The 21,350-nt window shown below is 33.0% G+C and overlaps 1 protein-coding gene across 2 annotated transcripts in view; it reads left to right on the top strand.

Annotated features, from left to right (window-relative positions):
• The first annotated feature begins 4,023 nt into the window (after positions 1-4,023).
• LOC108607868 (cGMP-dependent protein kinase, isozyme 2 forms cD5/T2) overlaps positions 4,024-21,350 on the top strand; it is a 34,379-nt gene continuing 17,052 nt past the window's right edge. The window contains exons 1-2 of one of the 2 annotated variants that reach the window (XM_017998957.1): positions 4,024-4,240; positions 17,266-18,718. In XM_017998957.1, coding sequence (XP_017854446.1) covers positions 17,328-18,718 — 1,391 coding nt within the window. In that variant the 5' untranslated portion in view covers positions 4,024-4,240; positions 17,266-17,327. Of the gene's footprint in view, positions 4,241-8,658; positions 8,860-17,265; positions 18,719-21,350 lie in introns of those variants that run through there. The other variant, XM_017998958.1, reaches the window with a different exon arrangement.

Genomic DNA, 21,350 nt, shown 5'->3' with positions numbered 1-21,350 from the left:
TATATTTTTTTGCTGCTGCTGCCGCGTTTAGGCCTCAATTTGTAGGTAAGCCCCAGCTTTTGTGGCGATCCATTTCGTTGGCCACTTGGCCTTTTTTTTATGGCCAAGCGCATAATTTCACTGAGAGCACTCGCAGTCTCACTCTCTTTCTCGCTCTTACGCGCTGCTTGCGTCACGGCATAAAAGGCCTAATAAAATAAACGTCTAAACAGCATTACGCTAAAGCGACGAATGCTAAAAGAGCTAAAAGCACATTATGTCAAATTGCTTGTTAAATAAAAAAAGCCATTTTTATTTTCATTTCAATCATTTAAAGTAGTACATGCGTTTACCAATAGTTCAAAATGCGCTCTTAATTATTAATTGCTTACAAACTTATGCAATTTCTATTAATATCGCTCTCTTAAATGATCTACATAAAAAATTTCCATAGTTCCCACAGCATGCGCTATCTCTTTCTAACCTAATAATATTATACGCAACGTTTGGCCCACAAAATCAATTAAGAGCGCAATTAATTTGTTTGACAGCTAAGAAAACAAAAGAGTGAGAGCAAGCTGTCACGATATAAAGCTAAGAGTGTGGGCATAGAAGAGAGAGAGGGTAAAAGAAATGAAAACGCTACGCAAGCAAATTAAATGGCGCATAGCTAGACAAATGTAACGCACAAACGAATAACGAAACGAACAACAACAACAGCAAGCATGATAAATAATAAACAGCAATGAGAAACACAGCGCAACGTCATTCGAGTCGTAATAATAAAAGTAATTTAATTTTAATGAAATTGTTAATACGAAAACAATTTCATTTTGTAAAAAGTTTGCAGATGGATGGGCGGCCAGGCAGAGCAAGGGGCGGCAGCTCAAATTGCTCGTGACAATGAGCGAGAGCAGAGCCCAACAAAAAACCGAAAAACAACAACAACACACAAACAAAAGTTACACAAACAGCAAAAATAATAAACAAAAGTGTGCGAAAAAGAGAAAAGCAAAAGCCAAAAAGGCTACAAAGCAACAAAAAGCCGTCGCTAGCAATAAGTGTAAGCGAGCAAACGAAAGAGAGTGGGAGCGAGCGAGTGATAGCGTGTGAGAGCGAGTGGCAGAAAGCCCAGAAGAAAATACGAAAAATGAAATGCTGATGCGAAGATTTAATAAATGAAATTGGTGTGTGATTAAAAACACAAAAACCAAACGAAATCCATCTAATCAACTTTTGTTGCCCCCGCATTGCTTGCCTCACCGCTATACACTTACTTACTCCCTCTCTTACTCACGCTCTTTCTTGCTCGCTCGCCAGCACATGCTACTGGCTCACACTACTGCCACTGGTGTGAGCGAGAGAGAATGCGTATACAGTTAGATACGCCTCTTTACTTATTGCCAGGGCTGCAAAATCAATAACCAGTATTTTGCTGTTTGAGTTTAATATCATAAATGAACTTTTATAATAAATAATTTTGAAAAAATTGATTAATATTAAAATTAATTTGATTATTAATTTTTATTGCTGTAAATTTACCTTTAATTTGGTTACCACCCCTACTTTTGTAATAAAAATGGCCATAACACAGGGAAATATATCACAAGCTGCTCTTGTTAGGTTTTTGTCTTTACTGTTGAAATTTAAACTTTCATTGCATGGCTGTAGATGGCGCTGCTGTTGGCACACTTGTGGCAGCCCTAATCATTGTTTGCTTGATATTTCACGCCTTTTTTTTCCATTTCACACTTATTGTTTAACGTTTTCTTTTTTTCATTTGTCTTTTCTTTTATGATAAATCAAATGAACTTGAAATACTTCCAGAACCAGGAAATACATATTTATCAGCTTTTTGCCAGAGTATGCCAACGTAGACCGCATATTCGCATATGTACAGTTATTGTTGTTGCTCTTCCAACGCCGACAATTAATTAAACTTATTTTGCGAATCTTTTGCGGGGGTCACAATTTGTTATGTCTGGTAGGTCTATAATTGAAGTCGGTAAATATAGACATTTTCCAGATATTTGTGGTTCAATTAAGTATTCACAGATTTGTGCCGTTTCTATATGCATACATAGATGAACTTGACCTATTTTTTATAATTTATAGGAATTCTGCAAGAATTTTTGCGCTGTTGTTGAAAATTGCAAAATTCAACAACCTACGTGCTTTTTAGTATAAAATGACCGGACATTTCTGGCAAATTCTCTCAAATTTTCTTAAATCTTTTATATTAGTGTTTTATAGCAATTTAAAGCGCTCTAGTTAATTAAAATTACACAAATAACATAAATATATCATTGTTTACCTTTTACAATTTCATTTTCATTGAACTTTTGATATTTAAAGACAATTTAGAAAAGATTTACATTGTAAGCATTAAGCGCGCGCAACTCAAGAGAGAGTTGCAAAGAGCGAACAAGAAGAAGGCGAGAAAAAAGAGCGCGCAAAACACATAGCGATGAGTCGTGAGCGACACAAATCAGCGCTACGCTATAAATTATTAAACAGTGGACAACAGAAATTCTTGATGTCGTGCCAATATTCGTGCAAACTGAAGCACGCACTCGGCGCTAAGCCCAAAAGTCTCTCTCGTTTGCGTTGTGCGCCTTACTCAACTAAAAGCAGAGGCGCAGCCAGTTGTGATGATGGGGCACTATATATATGTGGAGACCCTCTACATAACACATGACTACGCTTATGACTAAAAGTTCTCCGCGCGCGCGCTCACTTGTATTTTTTTTTAGTCGCACAGTTAGTTTGAAGATCGTCGCAAGCGTGGAAGCGTGTTCGCGTAAAAATAAAAAATTTTAACGTTTTGGGTGTTCTTTAATACACATGTGCAGTTAGTCTCAATTGCTAAATGTAATTGTTGCAGTAATTAAGCATAAAACAAGTGTTTTTTGTTAGCCAGCAGCTAAATTAATACATAGAAATGAAACCAAAAACAAGAAAGAAAAAAAAATCAGCGACAAGTGAAAAATGCACTTGACAGCCTCGCAAGCGTAAAAGAGCACGAGAGAGGGAGAGAGCGCTAGAACAAGTTGTTGTTGTTGTTATTAGTTTAGTTAAAGACAACAAAAACAACAACAACAACAGCAAGCAGCCGCAGCAGCGCATGTGTTTTAATTTATAGTGGAAAATTAATAAACTAAATATTTCGTTAGCGCATTTATTCATGCATTAATTAAACGCGTCTAACAAATCGCTGGCAATTTGATTTCATTTTCGTGTTTTCGCCTCTCCACACTCCTTCTTATGCGCTTTTTGTGTGTGTGTGTGTGTTTCTTTCTTTCGCTTTTTTGCTTTACATGACGCATGCGACATTTGCTTTTCATAGTTTTCAAGCTGCGTCTTGTACATCAATCAAAGCTTGCTTTGTATAAAAGCTAGCCATCTCGCTCGCACATGCATGCAGTTTTTGTTTTTACTCCCACGCAGCCCAGCTGGGCCAGCTGTAAAAATTCTGCGTCGCATTTTCCAAAAGCGTTTTTCCATTTTATGTTAGCTTTACACGCACACACACACACACACAGCTCTTTTTTTTCTCATTTTTGCTTTTGTAGTTTGCCACACACAAAAAGAAATATTTTTTGTTATTTCTGCTGCCCGCGCGTTGCTATTTTTAGCACACAATATTGTTGTTCAAGTTAAGTTGAGCGTGAGCGTAAAAAAAGCAAAGAGAGTGAGTGCGAGTGTGTGAGCGAGAGAGCGAGAGCACGCGCACGCGACGCTCAGGTGATAACAAGGCAGAGCCAACAAAAATTTTACGCTCTTTGCAATACTTTAATAGCAAGTTGCCCAGCTTCATTTTAATACAATTCACACACACACATACAAATACAGCAACAACAACAAAGCATAATATTGTCACATTAAAGTTCCAAAGTGCAGTTGAACTATAGAGATTGAGTGACGGACTAAACTGATTGACTGACTGCATGGTGTGTGTTGCGCCTTAATTTTGTGCTTCCTGTGGAGAATAAGAATAACAAGTGCATTAAAACACACAAACAAAAATACTTATAAATAAAAATAAAAAGCAACAAGTGGGAAGCAGCAGTAAAAGCAAAAGCCGGCTGCGCAGCCAACAGTGAGAGTGAGAGCGCGCGCGCCGCCTTAAAAAGAGAGCAATTATCTGTCTGTCGCTGTGGGAGTGTGTGCGTGTGTGCGTACGTACGTGTGTGTGTTTGTGTGCCAGCAAACCTTAAACAGTTGACTTTTTATTTCGGATTTTTCAACAGCTTGTCAAAATGTGAGTATTAATATGCAATTATTGTTTACTGCTGTGGCCTGGCCATGATTTATTACACAAAACTACAAATGTAAGCTTACTGCTGTTTACGTGTCTGTTAATAAATAAATATTTATTTATTTATGTAAGGCTCATAACGCCTACGATTTGTTGCGATTGCGACAATCGCCATTTTTTTTGAAGCGCCCTTAAGTCGACCCCGCTGCGCTCTTCACCTCGCGTGGCGCTCTTTACCCCACACGCCTGTCGCTCTCTCTTAAAGTGTCTGAATAACTAATGAAGTCTTAAAAATTGAGCCCTTGCATTAAATAACAATAACTACAGTTAGCTATCTTTTAATTTATACTTATTTAAAGTAAAGTCTTGTACTTTCTGTGCGCTTTAGCGAGTCTTCACTGTCTATATTGTATTCTTTATACTCCACACACAAAGGTCCCGCTTGTCGGCGCCGCTGACTATTTTTAGACGTTTTTGTCATAAAAGTTTAGCAAACAAACAGAACACAACAACAAATGCGGAAAAATTTATATACAGAACAGAAAATAAAGTAAATGCAAAATAAAATAAATAGCTGACAGTATGCCATAAAATTATTTTCTTTTTTTTTTTTTTTGCGACGCGTCGTAATTTTACACAACTGCGCAGCTCTTCAAATTGCACTAACATTAACAAAAGCACAGCAGAAGAACAAACAAAGGCAAATAAAGCTAATCGAAGTGTATAATTGTATAACAGCAGTTGTCTAGCAATTTACCGCTAGACTTAAAAATAGTTAAGTTAAGAGTTTAAACAAACTCCAAGTTAAACTACTAATTATGAGGCGCTAGTTAGTTTAATGTGCTAAATTCTTAGTTTCAAATTTCTTTATGTAAATTCAATAGTTGATAACAAAAGCAAAACGTTTTGTTCGATTTATTAACGATTATCAGCAACAATTTGCATAATCAGCAAACAATTTGCCAAATTAAGAAATTCATTTAACTAGTTGATACAAAAATTTCTAAAATAATAATTTGTTTGACATTTGCATTTATTTATACAATAACAACTAGCTAGTATTTAACTTTAAACACAAATTTTCTTTACATTCTTTATATGCAATTAGTCAAACTCGAAACTTCACGTAATACAGTCGCGCCCCTTTTTTATTTCCATTAAAGCCAACACGTTTTCGCATTGTCATAAGTTATTCAAGTCTTGCCATTTCCTCGCCCCCTTTATCGCTCCTAACTTTAAAGTCGTTCAAGCCGCATATCAAATTCATGTCGAATTGGCAAGTTTTTGTTACTTTTGTTATTGTTGATCTTTATTTTCTTTTCAAAAGTTTACAATTGGCATTGCCTTGTTTACGTTTAGTGTGCTACAGCAAAAGAGAGAGTGAGAGCGCGCGCAATTTAAGAGAGCGTAAATTAAGAGCAACAGTTTGTGGGCTGCTGAATTTGCTGATCAAACAGCTGTTGCATTAAATTGTTTTTAAATATTTATAAAGCAAGCAAAAGCAACTAAAATAATTAAAGCTGCAGTTAATAATTAATAATATTATTTAGCATAACAAAATATTTTTTAAAATTTTATTTTATATAGTTTATCGATATATTAAACTGATAACGTGCTCAGCGTTTAAAGCTTTTGCTGAATAAGCTCAGCAGCTTTTTCAGTAGAACGCGCGCAATTCAAAAAGCAATTCTTGTATAGAAAGTTAAGCTGCAAGCATAAATTAAATAAAAAATATATAAAAAAAATGTATTTACATTAACAAGTTGTTACATTTCCGCTCTAGCATTTCCTTTTATTTAATTATGCACAGCATATAAACTAAATAAATAAATTAACGTGCGTGCGTTTTTTATTGTTGTGTTGTTTATCGTTGCCGCCCCAACAACCTTTCGATTGCGTCAAAAAATATATAATTACATAAACTTGCTCGTTTACATGCATATATATATATAAATATATAAACTGTTGCTGCTTATCAATGCCGCCAATGTCGCTGAATGCAAACAAAATAAATATAATAGCAACATCATGTATCGTGGTCGTGTCTCTGCCCCACCCCACAACAAGCTCAAACTAACCTCAACTCGGTGGGTGGCGGCGCAGGGAGGAGTCAGACAACAGATCCCTTAAGCTTTGCGTGTGTTATTTGATTTGACAATACAAATATATATATATATAGCGTGCATTTTGATATCAATATGCGCCACTGTTCACTTAAGATTTGAGCGCGAGAGCAGCTTTAAAAGTATAATTGGCTTAAAGTGTACGCTAAATAATTAAAAGAAAATTTTTGTTTTAATTTGTCATTGCCTAAAATTAATTTGCAAGCTAAGCTAAAACTTTAAATGCAACCCTCGCTGTATGCTCACTAGCCAGTTGGCTGTACTTGCACTTTAAGCATTTCGCTTTTTGTTTATACGCGCGCTAATATTGTTTATAATAAATAAATCACTTACCCAAACAACAGGCACTAAGCAAATTTTATAACTTTTGTAATGAAGTCTTTAAAAATAGCAACAATAGCAACGAACTGAATGTCTTGTTATAAACATTTAAATAATATAGTGCAGCAATTGATTCATACCAAGCTGACGTGCCATAAATCAAGCATAAAAATATTGGTAGCTAGAAAATATTTTTATTTTGGGTGTGGCAGCTTGACAAATGCAATAAATTTTAAACAAAAATGGCTTTTTGTATAAAACACAAAAGTGTTGTTAACATAATAACAAGCTATATAAATATTAGTTGAATTTATTAAAGTGTGCCACTTCATTTTTATGATTTAATGAAATTAAGCATACGCCAAGTAGTTCAACAGCCTAATCTACGTAGACTATTTGCTTTAAGTTTATGATAAACGTATGCTGTAGTTCCATTTGTGCTGACAATTAAGCTATTTGACTCACATCCTCTAAATTACGCGCATGTCAGGTGAAAAGCGCTGATCCCCACAGCGAGACTCATAAATATGCATGTTGTAAAAAATAAAACAAAACAGTGAAGACAACAAGAAAGCAAACTACAAAGCAGTTTGGCCAGCTACGAGGCGTGCCTTGTGTGTTTGAAATAAACGATATATCGCTTGTAGACTCAACTTATGTGGGGTATACGAAATCAAAGAGTTCTTTAATGAAGAATATAAAGAAGAGCAAAGGTCTATGCAAATAAGGGCCGTAAAGTATGCAATACTTATGCATATAAGGCAAGATTGCACTTGTATAAATTTGAAATAACGGTAAAGTCCAATTATATGCATTATAAAAGTTAAACCTTTAACTAAAATTGGCATGCAATGCACTATATTTTATTTAATTGTTATACGTGGACATATTATTTATTTATTAGTATTAAAACAAATTTTTAAAACCCAAAAATTATTATCTTGAGCCAAATTGCCAAAAATGAACATACAAAATTCTTTAAAAATTTTATAATGAACTTAAGAGTTATAAAAAATAGTATATGATTATTAAAATGCTTTCTTTATATATAAAATGTTCATAAAAAATAATTTAAAAATTCTATAATACTCTAAAATGTATAAAAAATATGAAATGTTCGATAAAAAATTTTTCTACAGAGAAAAAAATTCTTTAGAAGCTTTAACTTGTTGTTTAAATTCAAATAACAAATTCTATAACTTCCCACTGCATAGCAAATTATTTAAAAATACTATAATTGCCTTCTGAGCTAGTAGGCATGACTTTATTTAAACTATTATTGCTAATAATAGATGTGGCAAATTAATTTATAGCTTTAGGGCAAGAGTATGTTGTAGCTTTGATCGCTAGCTAAAGTGTTTGAGACACGTTTTGAAGTTCTAGTTTGTTGTTATTATAAATTGTTGTTGTAATTGTTATTGTTGTTGCATGCAGTTGAGCAATTAGAGCGTCAATGCAGCTTCAATGTGTGTGTATTCTATTGAAAACAAATCGAAGCAACGAATCACAGTCAAGCTGCAAAGGCGTCAACAACACTTATATGTATGTATGTGTGTGTGTGTTTGATCATGCATATGTATGTGTGTGTGCAACTGGTTTCAGCCAAATTCCGAGTTTTAATTTAAACGACAAACGACAAAAAATACAAACGACGATGGCGGCGGCAACAACGACGACGACGACGACGACGACGACGCTTCTGGGGGGTTTCACTTCGATAACAGACAAAGCTGCCTCCAAGTTTGTGCTGCCGACGTCGACGTCGACTGCTGCGCAACTATTATCGATAGCCACTGTTACTGTGTGTACTGTGTGTCTTGCTTTATAACTCTCTCCACATTCAGTCAGTACTCGGGCGTCGTTCATACGTTGCGTATCGCGTTTTGTCGTCAGTTACAAAATACTTTTTATAACCCCCCATATATATATATTTTATATATATTACTACGCTGGCATTCTTGGCGCGCATTGATCGCATTTGAGGCGCAAGACGCGTTTCTCAATTAAGTTTTGTGTGCGTGTGTGTGTGTGTCTGTGTGTGCAACGGTTAAACGACTAAGACACACGCACAAACTAATTAAAAGTCGCTCTCGTCGTCTCGTTTGTCGTTCATTAAGTGTGCAAATTGTTAGCGGCTCTAAAAACCAAAAGCCATCGACCAAACATCGAGCCTCAAAGGTAATGCCCATATACGTTAATTCTCAGGCGTGCAATTTCCTTATAAATGTTGCTTAATTGATACGCTTTGGTAAATAATTAAAAGGGTACATTTAAATATGGAAAGCGTTTGTAACAATATTTAAAAAAAATTTAAAATAAATATGCTGCAGTTTAGTTTGTTTAAAGTTGAGCTAAAGCTAAAATATTAAGGCAAAGTGTATTTCGCAGTCGAGTGTCTAAGTTCTGGCTAATTAAAACATTTTATGCGTTCAGGCTCATTTGAGAATCATTAACTAGTCTAAGCTAATGCAGAATTTAGAGTTTAAGCAAAGTGTATCATGTAGTTGGTTGCATCAGTGCATTTAAAGCTTGTGAGAGGTGAAAGTAGCGAACTCTTATCATTTTAAAAATAAATGTGCTGCAGTTAAGTTTGTTTAAAGTTCAGGTTAAGCAAAATTCCCAAACAAAGTGTATCACATAGTCGGCTGCCTCATTATATTTAAAGTTTGTAGGATGTGAAAGTAAAAAACTGTTATTAATAATTAATATTAATTTGATCTAAAGCAAAATTTGCCAAACAAAGTGTATTCTGTAGTCGTTTAGCAAGCGCTGCTTAATTAAAACATTTTTGTAGCAACTTTAGCTACCGTTCAGGATCATGTGACCATCATTAACTAGCTTGACTTGCACTTAGACTGACACACACACACACATAAATTTTCGACTTTGTGTGTGGTCAAATCCAGATACAATTACTGGCTGGTTAATCTTCTAACTCTACCGTACTAGTTCTAGTTCTGGTTTTTGTTTCCTGTCAAAGTGTCGCAACATGAAAGTTTGATGGCATTTTGATGGGCAATTTTATCTCGCTATCTCACTCTAATGTTTATAACGGAAATGCGCGTGCGTGTCTGTCGCTTATGTTTGTGTCTGTGTGTGTGTGTGTAAACAAATGAAATGTGTGTGTTAACATGTGTTATAAATTTTACAACAGGCACATTTAATTGAAAGTTGCACTTGCTTTATTTGGACTGAGAAATTTTGCTGTTGCTTAATTTGTTTATAGCACATACGTTGACTTGAGTTATTGTTATTAACAATCTTTGCTAAGCTTTATACATGCCTTTTGTTTATAGCAAAGCGTTTTGCTTTACTTTATTTTAATCTGCGCAATTTATGACTGTCCGGTTGAAGTAGCGCTATAAAAATTTTTTATAAGCAAGTGCAAAAATATTTCAGTAGTCTGCGTATGCAGCTAAAAAATATAATAAAAATATTTATAAAAGTTTGCATTGATTATTGCTGCTTAATAATAATATACAGCTATTGTAGATTAATGCAAAATTTAAATAATAATAATAGAAAAATAATAAACAAAATTTAAAACATTTAATGTACATAAAATAGTTTAAATTATTTTTGTAAAATTTTCGGCAACGTTTTTCAAACATTTTAGCAAATTTATCTTAAAAATTATTTATTAAAAATAGTTTAAATAATTGTTGTACAATTTTCGGCAACGTTTTTCAAACATTTAGCTTAAAAATTATTTTAGTGTGGTGATATTTAATTTATTTTTCCTTTAAGACAAAACAAAAGTTATGAAAATTTGTTAAAATTTAAAGATTTAAGCCTTAACCTATTCTAAACCTTATTTCTACTCATATATAAAATTTTATAAATATTTATTTATTATAAAATGCAGCATAATTTTTAAAATTAAAAAATTTTTTTAGAGCATTGACATTTTTTTACATCACTAAACAAACAAATTTGTTGAAAATTTAGCCTATAGCCTTTTGTTTTATTATTTATTGGAATGTTTACATAAAAAGTGACGCAGATCGCAGCTTGACTAGAAGTAATGAACTGACCTAGCCTTGGCTTTTCATTGTCAGTCATTACCTAGAGCACAGAGAGAACCCCTTGAACCCCCAAAGCGTAGCCAAATTAATGCCATTTGCTTGTGTTTTCCTCTCTCCCGCTCTCTCTCTCTTGCTCTTTCTATCTATCTGTAGCGTCAACTGTTAGTGCTTGCCCATAAAATGTTTTTATACCGCTGTGCGAAGGTTTTAATTGATTGAACGTGAGCTTCATGCCAATTGCCAATGAGTTGCCAGTTGCAGTTGCCATAGATAGTTGGAGGCTCTGAGCCTGCTTAACTAACTAAGCAAACCAACTAGGCAGGCAGTCACAGTTGCTATCTGTAATGTCTTTTAGGCGTTATCAGTGCGATCAGTTGCCTTCGCGCTCTACTGCAAAACGATCGATCAGCGAACGTGTCGCTGGGACTAATGAGTATTTGTAAAAAAAACATCCAAAAATATCATGACATTGGCAAATAAACAAAAAATAAATTAAACAACAAATATTTAACAAAATGCTCAATAAATCAGTTACGATTTATGCGTCATTAGTCGGGGTCAGCGGGTGGCTTAAAGCAGGTCAAGCGGCATTAAAAAACAAAAACGAAAATGAAAACAAAACCTCTGCCAATAAGTCAACAAATTAATGAGCTAAATTTGAATTTATTTTTATTACAATTTTTTGTTGTCAATTTATTTGTACTGCGGCATGAAAATAATTTAAATGATTCGCATGCTTAACGTTTATAAAAAGCAAATGCGTTTAATACTTAACAAAAAATAAATGTTAAGCTAAAAATATAAATTTTATGTGATATTAAAAATTGTTTTTAAATTTAAGTATAAATAAATACTAAAAATATTAGAAATGAAAATATCACATAAAATATAATTATATATTAAAATGAAAAATATTATAAATTAAAAAATCATATAAAATATTAAATATAAATAAAAATATATTATTAAATTATTTTTGGAGCTAGAAAATTAGTTGGGCTATACAAAAATTTATATTTAAATTATTTTTTGAGCTAGAAAATTAGTTGATCTATAAAAAAAAATATTTTTTTAATTTATAAATTATAAAATTAAATCAAACGCAAAAAAGAATAACAGTAATGATTATTTAAGCTGCAATATTTTATATTGTTTTAATATTTCTTTACTAAAAAAAAACGCTGCGTATACTTGATATTGTTATGCTTTATTATTGTTTGTCATAAGCTTAGGCTAAAGCGTAGTTTTTCTCAACGATTGGCTTGAGGAAGCGCAGACAAATTGACAGACAAACTGACAAGCGAGGGAGAGAGAGAGAGAGAACACTTGACAATTATTGGAACCTATAATTATCGCATGCTCGTCTGTCTGTCTGTCTATATAGCATACATGCGCTCCCGTTATGGTTTGCACATAGCTTTCAATTGATGTCTCAATTTGATCGAAAGCACGAGTGGGAGAAAGAGATAGAAACAGCCCCTGCAGCACCCCCTTAGGCCTGGCTAACAGCTTAATTATGTTTTAAATGATTCGAATGAGCTGCATTTTTGGCATGCCGCTTTCCGTTTTATTTCTCATTTCATTGCATTTTTTTTTTTGCGTATTTCAAACTAAATTTGTGTTTAACTTGTCGCCAACTTGTGTTGACTGACAGCCCGCCGATCAAATCACATTTGTTGTGGCTGCGGCTGCTGTTGCATTCAACATCTTGTTGTGGCATTTTGTTTGCTGTCTGTTTTGATTAGCAAATGATGATGATGTTGATTGGCCATCAGGAAGCTGAAATATGTCAAATGAAATTGAGATTTTAAGTGCTTACAACGGGCTGAAGGCTAAAGCGATTTTGTAAGCATTTTTTAAATGCCTAAACGAACAAATGACAATGCAGCAATTGCCATTGGCTTTGGTTAATTTTTTTTTGTGATGTTATGCAGTACTTACCATAGTTAGCTAAGGCTATAGCTCTATGAAAATCACTGTTCGTTACTCTAAACTAAACTACGAGTCATAATAATTGATTAATTGATTAAGAAAGATTTGCTAATTTTTATTAGTTTGATAAATAAATAAATAAACGATAAATTACTGATCGTCACTTTGAATATGTAAAATTGAAAGTTATTAGCAGCTTGAGATAAATTTGCATTATAATTATAATTTATAGTAAATATACTACTGATCGTAATTGATCTTAAATGAAACTCTAACTCTGTTCTAAAGCTTTAACTGAACTTTGCATATAAATAATTGAAATTTATTATTAGCTTGAAATAAATTTTCCTTTAATAATTGTTAGGTTAGGATTATAGGTTATGAAATATCAACGATCGTAGCTGATCTTAAGTAAAACTCTAACTCTGTTCTAAAGCTTAAACTGAACTTTGGTTATAAATAAATGCTTGTTATAGATTTGCTTTATAATTGAACGTGCATTATAAGTTATGGCTTAATTTGAATACTGATCGTAACTGATCTTTAGGCAATAAAAGAGACTGTCGCTATTTATATAGCAAACTTAACTTTAAAAAATCTTGCGCACGTAAATTTGCTAAAGTAAACGCTAAATAGTTCCTTGTTGCTCAATTTTGTTGATTTCCTCACTTGACTGATCGTCACTCACTAAACAAATATGAATCACATACTCAAAAGTGAGTAATTTCCACAATATATATATTTACAGTATTCAGATTAGCTTTAATTAGTTGAACAAACAAACAAAACAAATTCTAACATCAGTTAAGGCGATCACTTGTCTAACAGCTGAATCTTCATACAAAGATCAGCAAATGAAATTCTAAGCACGCTTTCAAAAAATGCCCAATATGGTGTTGACATATGCTATGACAATGTTATATATATATAGCTAGCTAGCTTGCTTATCAGTGGCATGAATGAACTCACGATCGATTGATGTTAATACCCTCGATTGGGTAGCGTTGACATTCCAAGGCGCTTGGGGCCCGAACCGCAACTTTATTGAGCGTTTATAAATGTTTTCATAATAACTAATTAAACTTAAGAACCTGTTTGCATCCACACTCTCTTTATTTTTTACGCTGCATATTTAAATGATAATAAAAAGTATAAAATCATTTAAAATATTACGTATACGCCAGTGTTGGGGGGAATTTTTGTTTTGAGAGCTGAAAACAAATTGCAAGCGTAATTGCGCTTAAGTGGTGCGACCCAGCTAGCGCTTTCTCTTTCACACACACTGATTGATTTTCTTATGCTGTCTTGCTCTTACATTTTTGAGTGGCTGCCTGCGCCTCATCAATTGTTGTTCTATAAATAAAATAGCAATAGCTAAAGCACTTTTGTGTCAATTGTTTTAAATTTGTTGGCGTTGTCAAATGTCTGTTCTTTTTGTCACGTTTTTGTTTTTGTTACTACTTTGGAAATATGTTTATTTTATTTGCGCCCAATTACGCGTTGTAATTGCGCGAGAAAAGCGCGGGCCAATGCCATTTGCTTTGCCATTGTCTCTAAAGTGTGTGAGAGCTTTTGTTGTTAGCCTGGCATACAAATCGCACATTAATGTGTATTAACCCGTTGCGCACATTAAAATGTTAATTAAGCCTTTAAATACTGTTCATTTGGTCAAAAAGGCACATAAATATATTTAGCTGAGCTATAAATAACTAAATAAATGTCAAAAACTGTCACATCAGCAGCAAATTGATCAATTTGTTGTTAACTGATCATAGCAAAGTAATTATGCAAATGTTTAAGCTGCGATTGATGAATGTAAAATGAGCTGAAATGTTCTTCAGTTAGTTAAAATAATCTTAAGCTGATCTATACTTAAAATGATCTTCAGTTAGCTAAAGCGAATTTCTACTAACTGATCAATTGATCAATGGAAAGTTGATCGTATAAATGTTGAAGACACGACAAAATTTAAAATGAGCTTCAGTTAGCTTAAATGATCTTTACTTACAATAATCTGCAGTTAGTAGTGATCTTGTCTATTAATTTATAAATAGTTATATATATTTATATTTATTTATATGATAAATATGATCAAGACTCGGCAAACTTGAAATGATCTTCAGTTACTTATAATGATCTTTACTTAAAATAATCTTCAGTTAGTCAATTGATATTGTCTATTTAGTTATATATATTTATATTTATTTATATGATAAAGAATCGGCAAACTTAAAATAATCTTCAGTTAGTCAAGTGATCTTGTATATTTGTAACTTTGAATGAAGATCACTTCACTTTAAATATAATAAATCCTTGGAAAACTTAAAATGATCTGCAGTTAGTCAAGTGATCTTGTCTATTTATAATTCTAAATGACGATCACTTCAATTTTAAAGATGAACAATCATCATGCAGCTGATAAACTTAAGAACTTGCTTTCAATATTTATATTTAACTTTGTGATAAATTGATCTTCAGTTTGTGTAGTGATCTTCACACCTACATAAAATTATTAATTTCAAAACACAGCAAAAAATTAATATAACGTTCAGTACTTATATTTTTTTATTAATGAACGCTTCACAACATATTTTTCTTTATTAAACGCTAACTGATCATCAACATTAATTTCGCTCAGTGTCTGATTTATGTTTTAGTTGCAATTCTAAGCCGCTTTAAGTCTAATCTTCAGTTTAATTTTTTTCTCACTTGAGCTCTCAACCTTGCACAGCCTCCAAGCTCCGATCACGTTCTTTTAGCTGCTTCTTCCAATTTTTTTTTGCTGCTGCCCACACAACACTTGGGGACGCTCTGCTACTTGTTAAACCTGCTTGCCAAACGTTTTGTTTCTTTTTATTTTTATTTCACCTTTGTCATGTTTAGCTTTTGATAGTTTTATTTTTAGCATTTAATTTCAATTTGCATTGAATGATTGTCGTAGCTTCTAAACGTGGCCAAAAACAACAGGCTATGGAATTATGTCAAGAGTTGTTTGTGCCAGTTTCGTTTCGTTTTCAAGTCTTTTGGCATTACGTTCTTCTCACTCTCTCTGTCTCGCTATATATAAACAACATTCAAAACGCACGCAATGTATACAAAAAGCCCAAAAATAAAATAAAAAAAAGACTGTAAAAAATAAAGCGAGCACTGTTATCTGTCGTATCGTATACGAGTCTTAAGGCGTGGCTGTCATTTAGCGCATGCGATAGTCGATAGACGCACACAGAGCTTCGCCTTTTAAAAGGCAAATGGAGACATTCAATAAGCCAGTCCCAGATCATGTAATGTTTATGCTTATTTAGTAGAGAAGCTGTCGGGTTTGAATGCTAAATGGGGAGTTTAGTGATTAAAGTTAAGGAAAATTAGGTTGAAGTGAACTATAGTGCAGTTCACATATATTTTAATAAAAATGCTAATTTAATAAAAATATGATGGTATTATAAAAGATCACCTTATACTACTACTATATGTTTAAGAATTTAATTTTAATATTTTTTCTTAAAAAAAGATATTTCTAAATGATTGATAAATCTATTGTAGCAATCAAAGCTTGAGAAATTATTTTAAAGTACCTTTTTTAAATTGATAAGTAAAAAATAATAATAATAATAAATAATAAAAATCTGACGTTATAATAAAAAGTTTTTAAAAAAATATTACTAAAACCTCACCCAATTATTTATTTCTGATTAAATTAAAATGTGTTCAAAATGTTATATAATTATTTTTAATGATAATTTCTACAATATTTGTTTCAAGCTAATCATTGGTTAGAATAAGATTAAGTGGAATATGGAATTTATTTATAAATTACATTGATATCCAATTACTTGAATTTAATTAAAAGAAAGTTCATATAATAAGTAACACTAAATATAATAATTAATATATAAAATCTATAAAATTTATTAGATAAAAAATATAATTGAAGAAAAATTATATTTTATTATCTAATAAAATTCAATTTAATAAAAAGAAAGTTGAGTGATTGCTTCTAATTAAATTCAAATATAATATATTATAAATATAATTTTTACTCAAAGCAAATTCTTATTAATATTATAAATAAATAATTAAAAAAGAAATATATTTTTCAACAAAATCTCAACTAATAATTTTTTTCTGATTTAAGAAACTGATATAAAAAATAGTTATATAATAAATAGCAATAAATATTATCATTAAAATCCAAAATCTATATAATTTCAGCTAATATTTGTTTTCGACATCAACTTACATATTTTTACTTATTGTATATTTTTCAAAGATTTTTTTACATATGTCTATGAGTTGGTATTAATTTTAACTAAAGATTAGCTGCCAAAGCAAATTTATAGAGTAGCTGCTAGTCATTGCGCTTCAATTTAAAACCTATTTTGACGATAAGCAAATAATGTTGTGGGTTTCTTTTTATATTTGGGGTATAGCATGTTAATTTGGGTGAGTTAGAATTTCGCATGGCTAAAGCGCTGGCGATTGTCTAATGTGCGTATGAACTTTTGGTAAAGGTTTTCATGTTGTGTTGGGTTGCTAGCTGACAACACAACAATTGACAAATAAATTAAATAAAACCAAGTGCGATAAGCTTACTGACTCATATTTACTTTTATTTCTAACTATTTTGCAGGGCGAACTTCAGCGTTTTGTGCAATTTCTACGTGGCGGCGGTTAAATTGGAAAGCCGCCTGTATGCGTTTTTGCTTTGATCGGCTGTGCTTTGCCAGCAAGCGGCAGCAGCCAGCCAATAATAGCAATAGCAACAATAATAATTATCAACAAAACACCAATGAGCAGTTCAACAATACAACAACAACACCAATTACAACAACAACAACAGCAGCAAATTCAACAGCGCATGTCTATGCCGAATATCGTAAACTGCAGCCAGCGATAATCAAACGCGACAAGCCGCCTGACATTGCTGAGAGAGAGCAGCCCCCCACACCAACAACAGCAACAACAACAACAATCAACAATACACCAACAACAGCAACGCGTCGCTTGCGTCGTCATAGCAGCGCTGAAGATCGTCAGCGAACGAAAACGATTGTGAGCACGAAATTGAGAAAAGCCAACAGTATGCAGCAACAGGAGCCGAATGCCAACTATCAGTTTCAGCCCGACCTGGGTCTGGTCAACATCGTCAATAACAATAACAACAACAATACAAACAACAACAACAGCAATCCCAATCATAACAACGCAACGTTGTTAAGCGGCGGCTTTGTTACCTTGCCCGCTGCCAATTCATTGGGCTACATTGGCTTGGAGCACACAGCGGCTGGGCTAAGATTGATACCCACACCAGCGCCTGCTTGCAACTCGGACGTGCTGACACATGCGCTGATCTACGGCACGCCGCCAAGTGGCACGCCACAACAATTGCATACAGAGCAGTTGCTGTTGCATCAACAGGAGCTGCAGCTGCAGCAGCGCTATCAGCAGTTGCAACAGTTGCAGGCGCAAACACAGGGTGTCTATACAGCTTACCAGGGCAACTGTAGTCAACCTGTTGCCATACCAGGCGCCTGTCAACAGCAGCAGCAACAACAACAGCCACAGCAGCAGCAGCAACAGCAACAACAGCCGCCCAATTCGCTGGCGCTTGCACAACAAATGCAAAGTTTACGCATTTCGGGCTGTGGCCCGCCGGGCAGCAGCTCGGCCACGCCCTCACCCGTTGCGCTGGTGGATCCCACGCTGCTCATGAGCAACAACACTTATGTTGCTGCCACGCCGCAGGAGGAGCGATTTATACAAATCATACAAGCCAAGGAGCTGAAGATTCAGGAAATGCAACGCGCCTTGCAGTTCAAAGACAACGAAATCGCTGAGCTCAAATCACATTTGGATAAATTTCAAAGCGTTTTTCCATTCAGTCGCGGCAGTGCCGGCGCCTGCTCCGCCAGCGCTTCTCCGGCGGGCAATGGCGCTGGTCCAAGCAGCGCTACTGGCGCTACACGCAAATCCGGGCAAACGTTTCAGCGTCAACGCGCTCAGGGCATCTCCGCGGAGCCACAAAGTGAATCCTCCGTGCTGCTGGAGCATGTTAGCTTTCCCAAATACGAAAAGGATGAGCGGTAAGTCGAATATTCGAATATTTCAAAATTATTGTGGGTTGTTCTGGCTACGAATTTCGCGCAATTTTTATTTTGAGTAGCAAGTGAATTTGTTTTATTAAGCAAAAGTCAGCAGTCAAAAATAGTTAAGTTAAGTAATTTCAACAACAAATTTGGAATTTCTGAATGCTTTCCGTAGTTAAAAAATATACAGAATTTTTAAGCAATATACAGAATTTCAGGCGGAATTAAAACGAATTTGAAAACGCATTTAGTGCTCATTATGCGCAATTTTAGTTTTAAATTTTATTCGTAAAGAAAATATAAAAAATATCAATTGCTGTAACATTTTATAGTAAAAAAAATGTAGGAACTTTATTCTTTTTGAAAAATGGAGCGTTCTAGAAAACAATTTCGCTTTAATTTCAAGAACAAACTTGGAGTTTCTGAATGCAAAAGGAATGAGAATAAATTTTAAAATTAATTCAGCTAACATTAGTAGGAGAAATATTAAAAAATCAATTTCTGCTATTTTGGGTTTTCAAAATATTTTAAAAATGTTAGAACTTTTATTTGCTTTAGGGAAACCGCGTTCCAGAAAACAATTTCGCTTCAATTTCGCATCTTTTAGCAACAGATTTGAAATTTCTGAATGCTTAGAAAGGAATGAGAACAAATTCTAAAACCAATTCAGCGCGCAATGTGAATTTTGATTAGAAACTATATTTTATTTTTCAAGAAAATATTGAAAAATCAATTTCTGCTATTCTGGGTAAATTCAAAAATATTTAAAAATTGTAAGAACTTTTATTTATTTTGGAAAAAGCGAATACAATTTCGCTGCAATTTCGAGATATAGCGCTTCGATTTTTAAAATAAAGTAGAATAGGTTTAATTTTTTAAAAGCAATTAAATAGTAATAATAAATTTCAGTTTTGAAAGGAAAATACTGCCAAAATCCATTTTCTGCTAAATTTCGCTTAAACGAGATTTCAATATTTATATTTTCTACAAAAACAATAATGTTTTTATTAAAAGCTCAACATTGTTATTGTTATTCGCCCACTTCAAGGTTAGCTTGCTATAATTAAATTGTTTATTGTTTATAAGAAATATGTACCAAGCTATATTTAACAAATCAATAAATCTGTTGAAGCATAAATTAATTTTATTAAGAAAAGAATATGCGCCCAATTGAGCAAAATTTGGAGCAGTGCTGATTACAGCAAGTGAAAGATCAGTTTGCTTTACAGACAGACCTTAGGCTATAGCGACGGCTATATAGATAAGAAAAGCTATAATGTATATATATGCAGTGTATTTATTTTTATATATAGCCAATGCCGATAATGATCGTCATTAGCGTCATGCTGTTGATCTTAATCAATAGCAACAGCGTCCGAAATAATAAAATGCGTTTATGAAAATTTGAACGCTGACAGTTGCTAGAAAGAGATAGCGCTATGCAGTCTATAAAGTCGCCAAATGGTTTGCTTCAATCAGTGAACTGGCCTTGGCTGGGTGTCATCTATATAAAGTTCTATATAGTCAGTACACGCTTTTTATTGCGTCATGTCTATATAGACTGGCTGGCTATATATAAATTGACATTGCGCGCTTTTTATTTTCGAATCTATAAAAAAATATTTCTTTGGAAGAATTTTATACAAAAGCAAAGACAACGAACTTTTTATGCTCTTTGAATTATTTTTATCAAGGCTATAAATCGAAGCTGTGAAAATGCGTAGGCGTTTCCTTTTTTGAGTCTCGACTTTTTGTTTGTTGTGGCAACATATAAAAAACAATAACATAAATATTTAGATTTTGCGGTCGCGCAAATTATTTTTGGGGACGCCACGTGCGCCCAATTGGCTGTCAATGATGCGGCTGCCGCTAACGGGAAATTAAACAGATCAACTGCCAAAAAATAGAAAAAATGGGGCGGATAATGTAGCGATAAAAAACTTATGCGAATTGAGGAAGCAATTTGTTTTAAAGAGTTAATTGTTAGTGGGAAAACAATAGTTAAGTGTTTGAGGAGGAAATTGCGCACAGTGTAAAATTTTAGAATGATAAGCAAATTATAAAAATATTATAAATAAAGTAGTATACAAATTTTAGTAAGAAATTAGAATGAAGAATATTTTTTTTAACATTAATTATTTATTTTGATTAATTTAAGTTAAATATATAAATCAAAAATAAATTCTGAAGCGTTGACAGCTTTAAAAATAATACAAATATTTTTAAAACAATAGTAAAAAGTTGGAAGTGTAAACAATATTTTCAAAATTAAATGCAAAGAATTTTTTTAAAGGTTCTTCAACATTTTTAATACCTAACATATTATTTATTTAAATTAAAATCATATATAAATTAATTCACAACGTTATTAAAAAGCTAAAAGTGATTGCAATATTTTCAAACATTTTCAATACTTAATTTAAATTGAATTCATATATAAATTTTTTTTTTTTTTTTTTTTAATTCAAAACGATATTAAAAAGTTTAAAGTGTTACGAATATTTTCAAAATTAAATGCAAAGAAAAATTTAAATCAAATTCATGTATAAATTAATTCAAAACGTTGTATATATTTTCAAAATTAAATTAAAATAATTTTTTTTTGTAATTGTACTTGAACATTTTTAAT

This window comes from Drosophila busckii, chromosome 2L (assembly GCF_011750605.1).
Source record: "Drosophila busckii strain San Diego stock center, stock number 13000-0081.31 chromosome 2L, ASM1175060v1, whole genome shotgun sequence".
Lineage (NCBI taxonomy): Eukaryota > Metazoa > Arthropoda > Insecta > Diptera > Drosophilidae > Drosophila > Drosophila busckii.
Note: the sequence above shows the minus strand (reverse complement) of the source record. Positions and strands in the feature narration are given on the sequence as shown.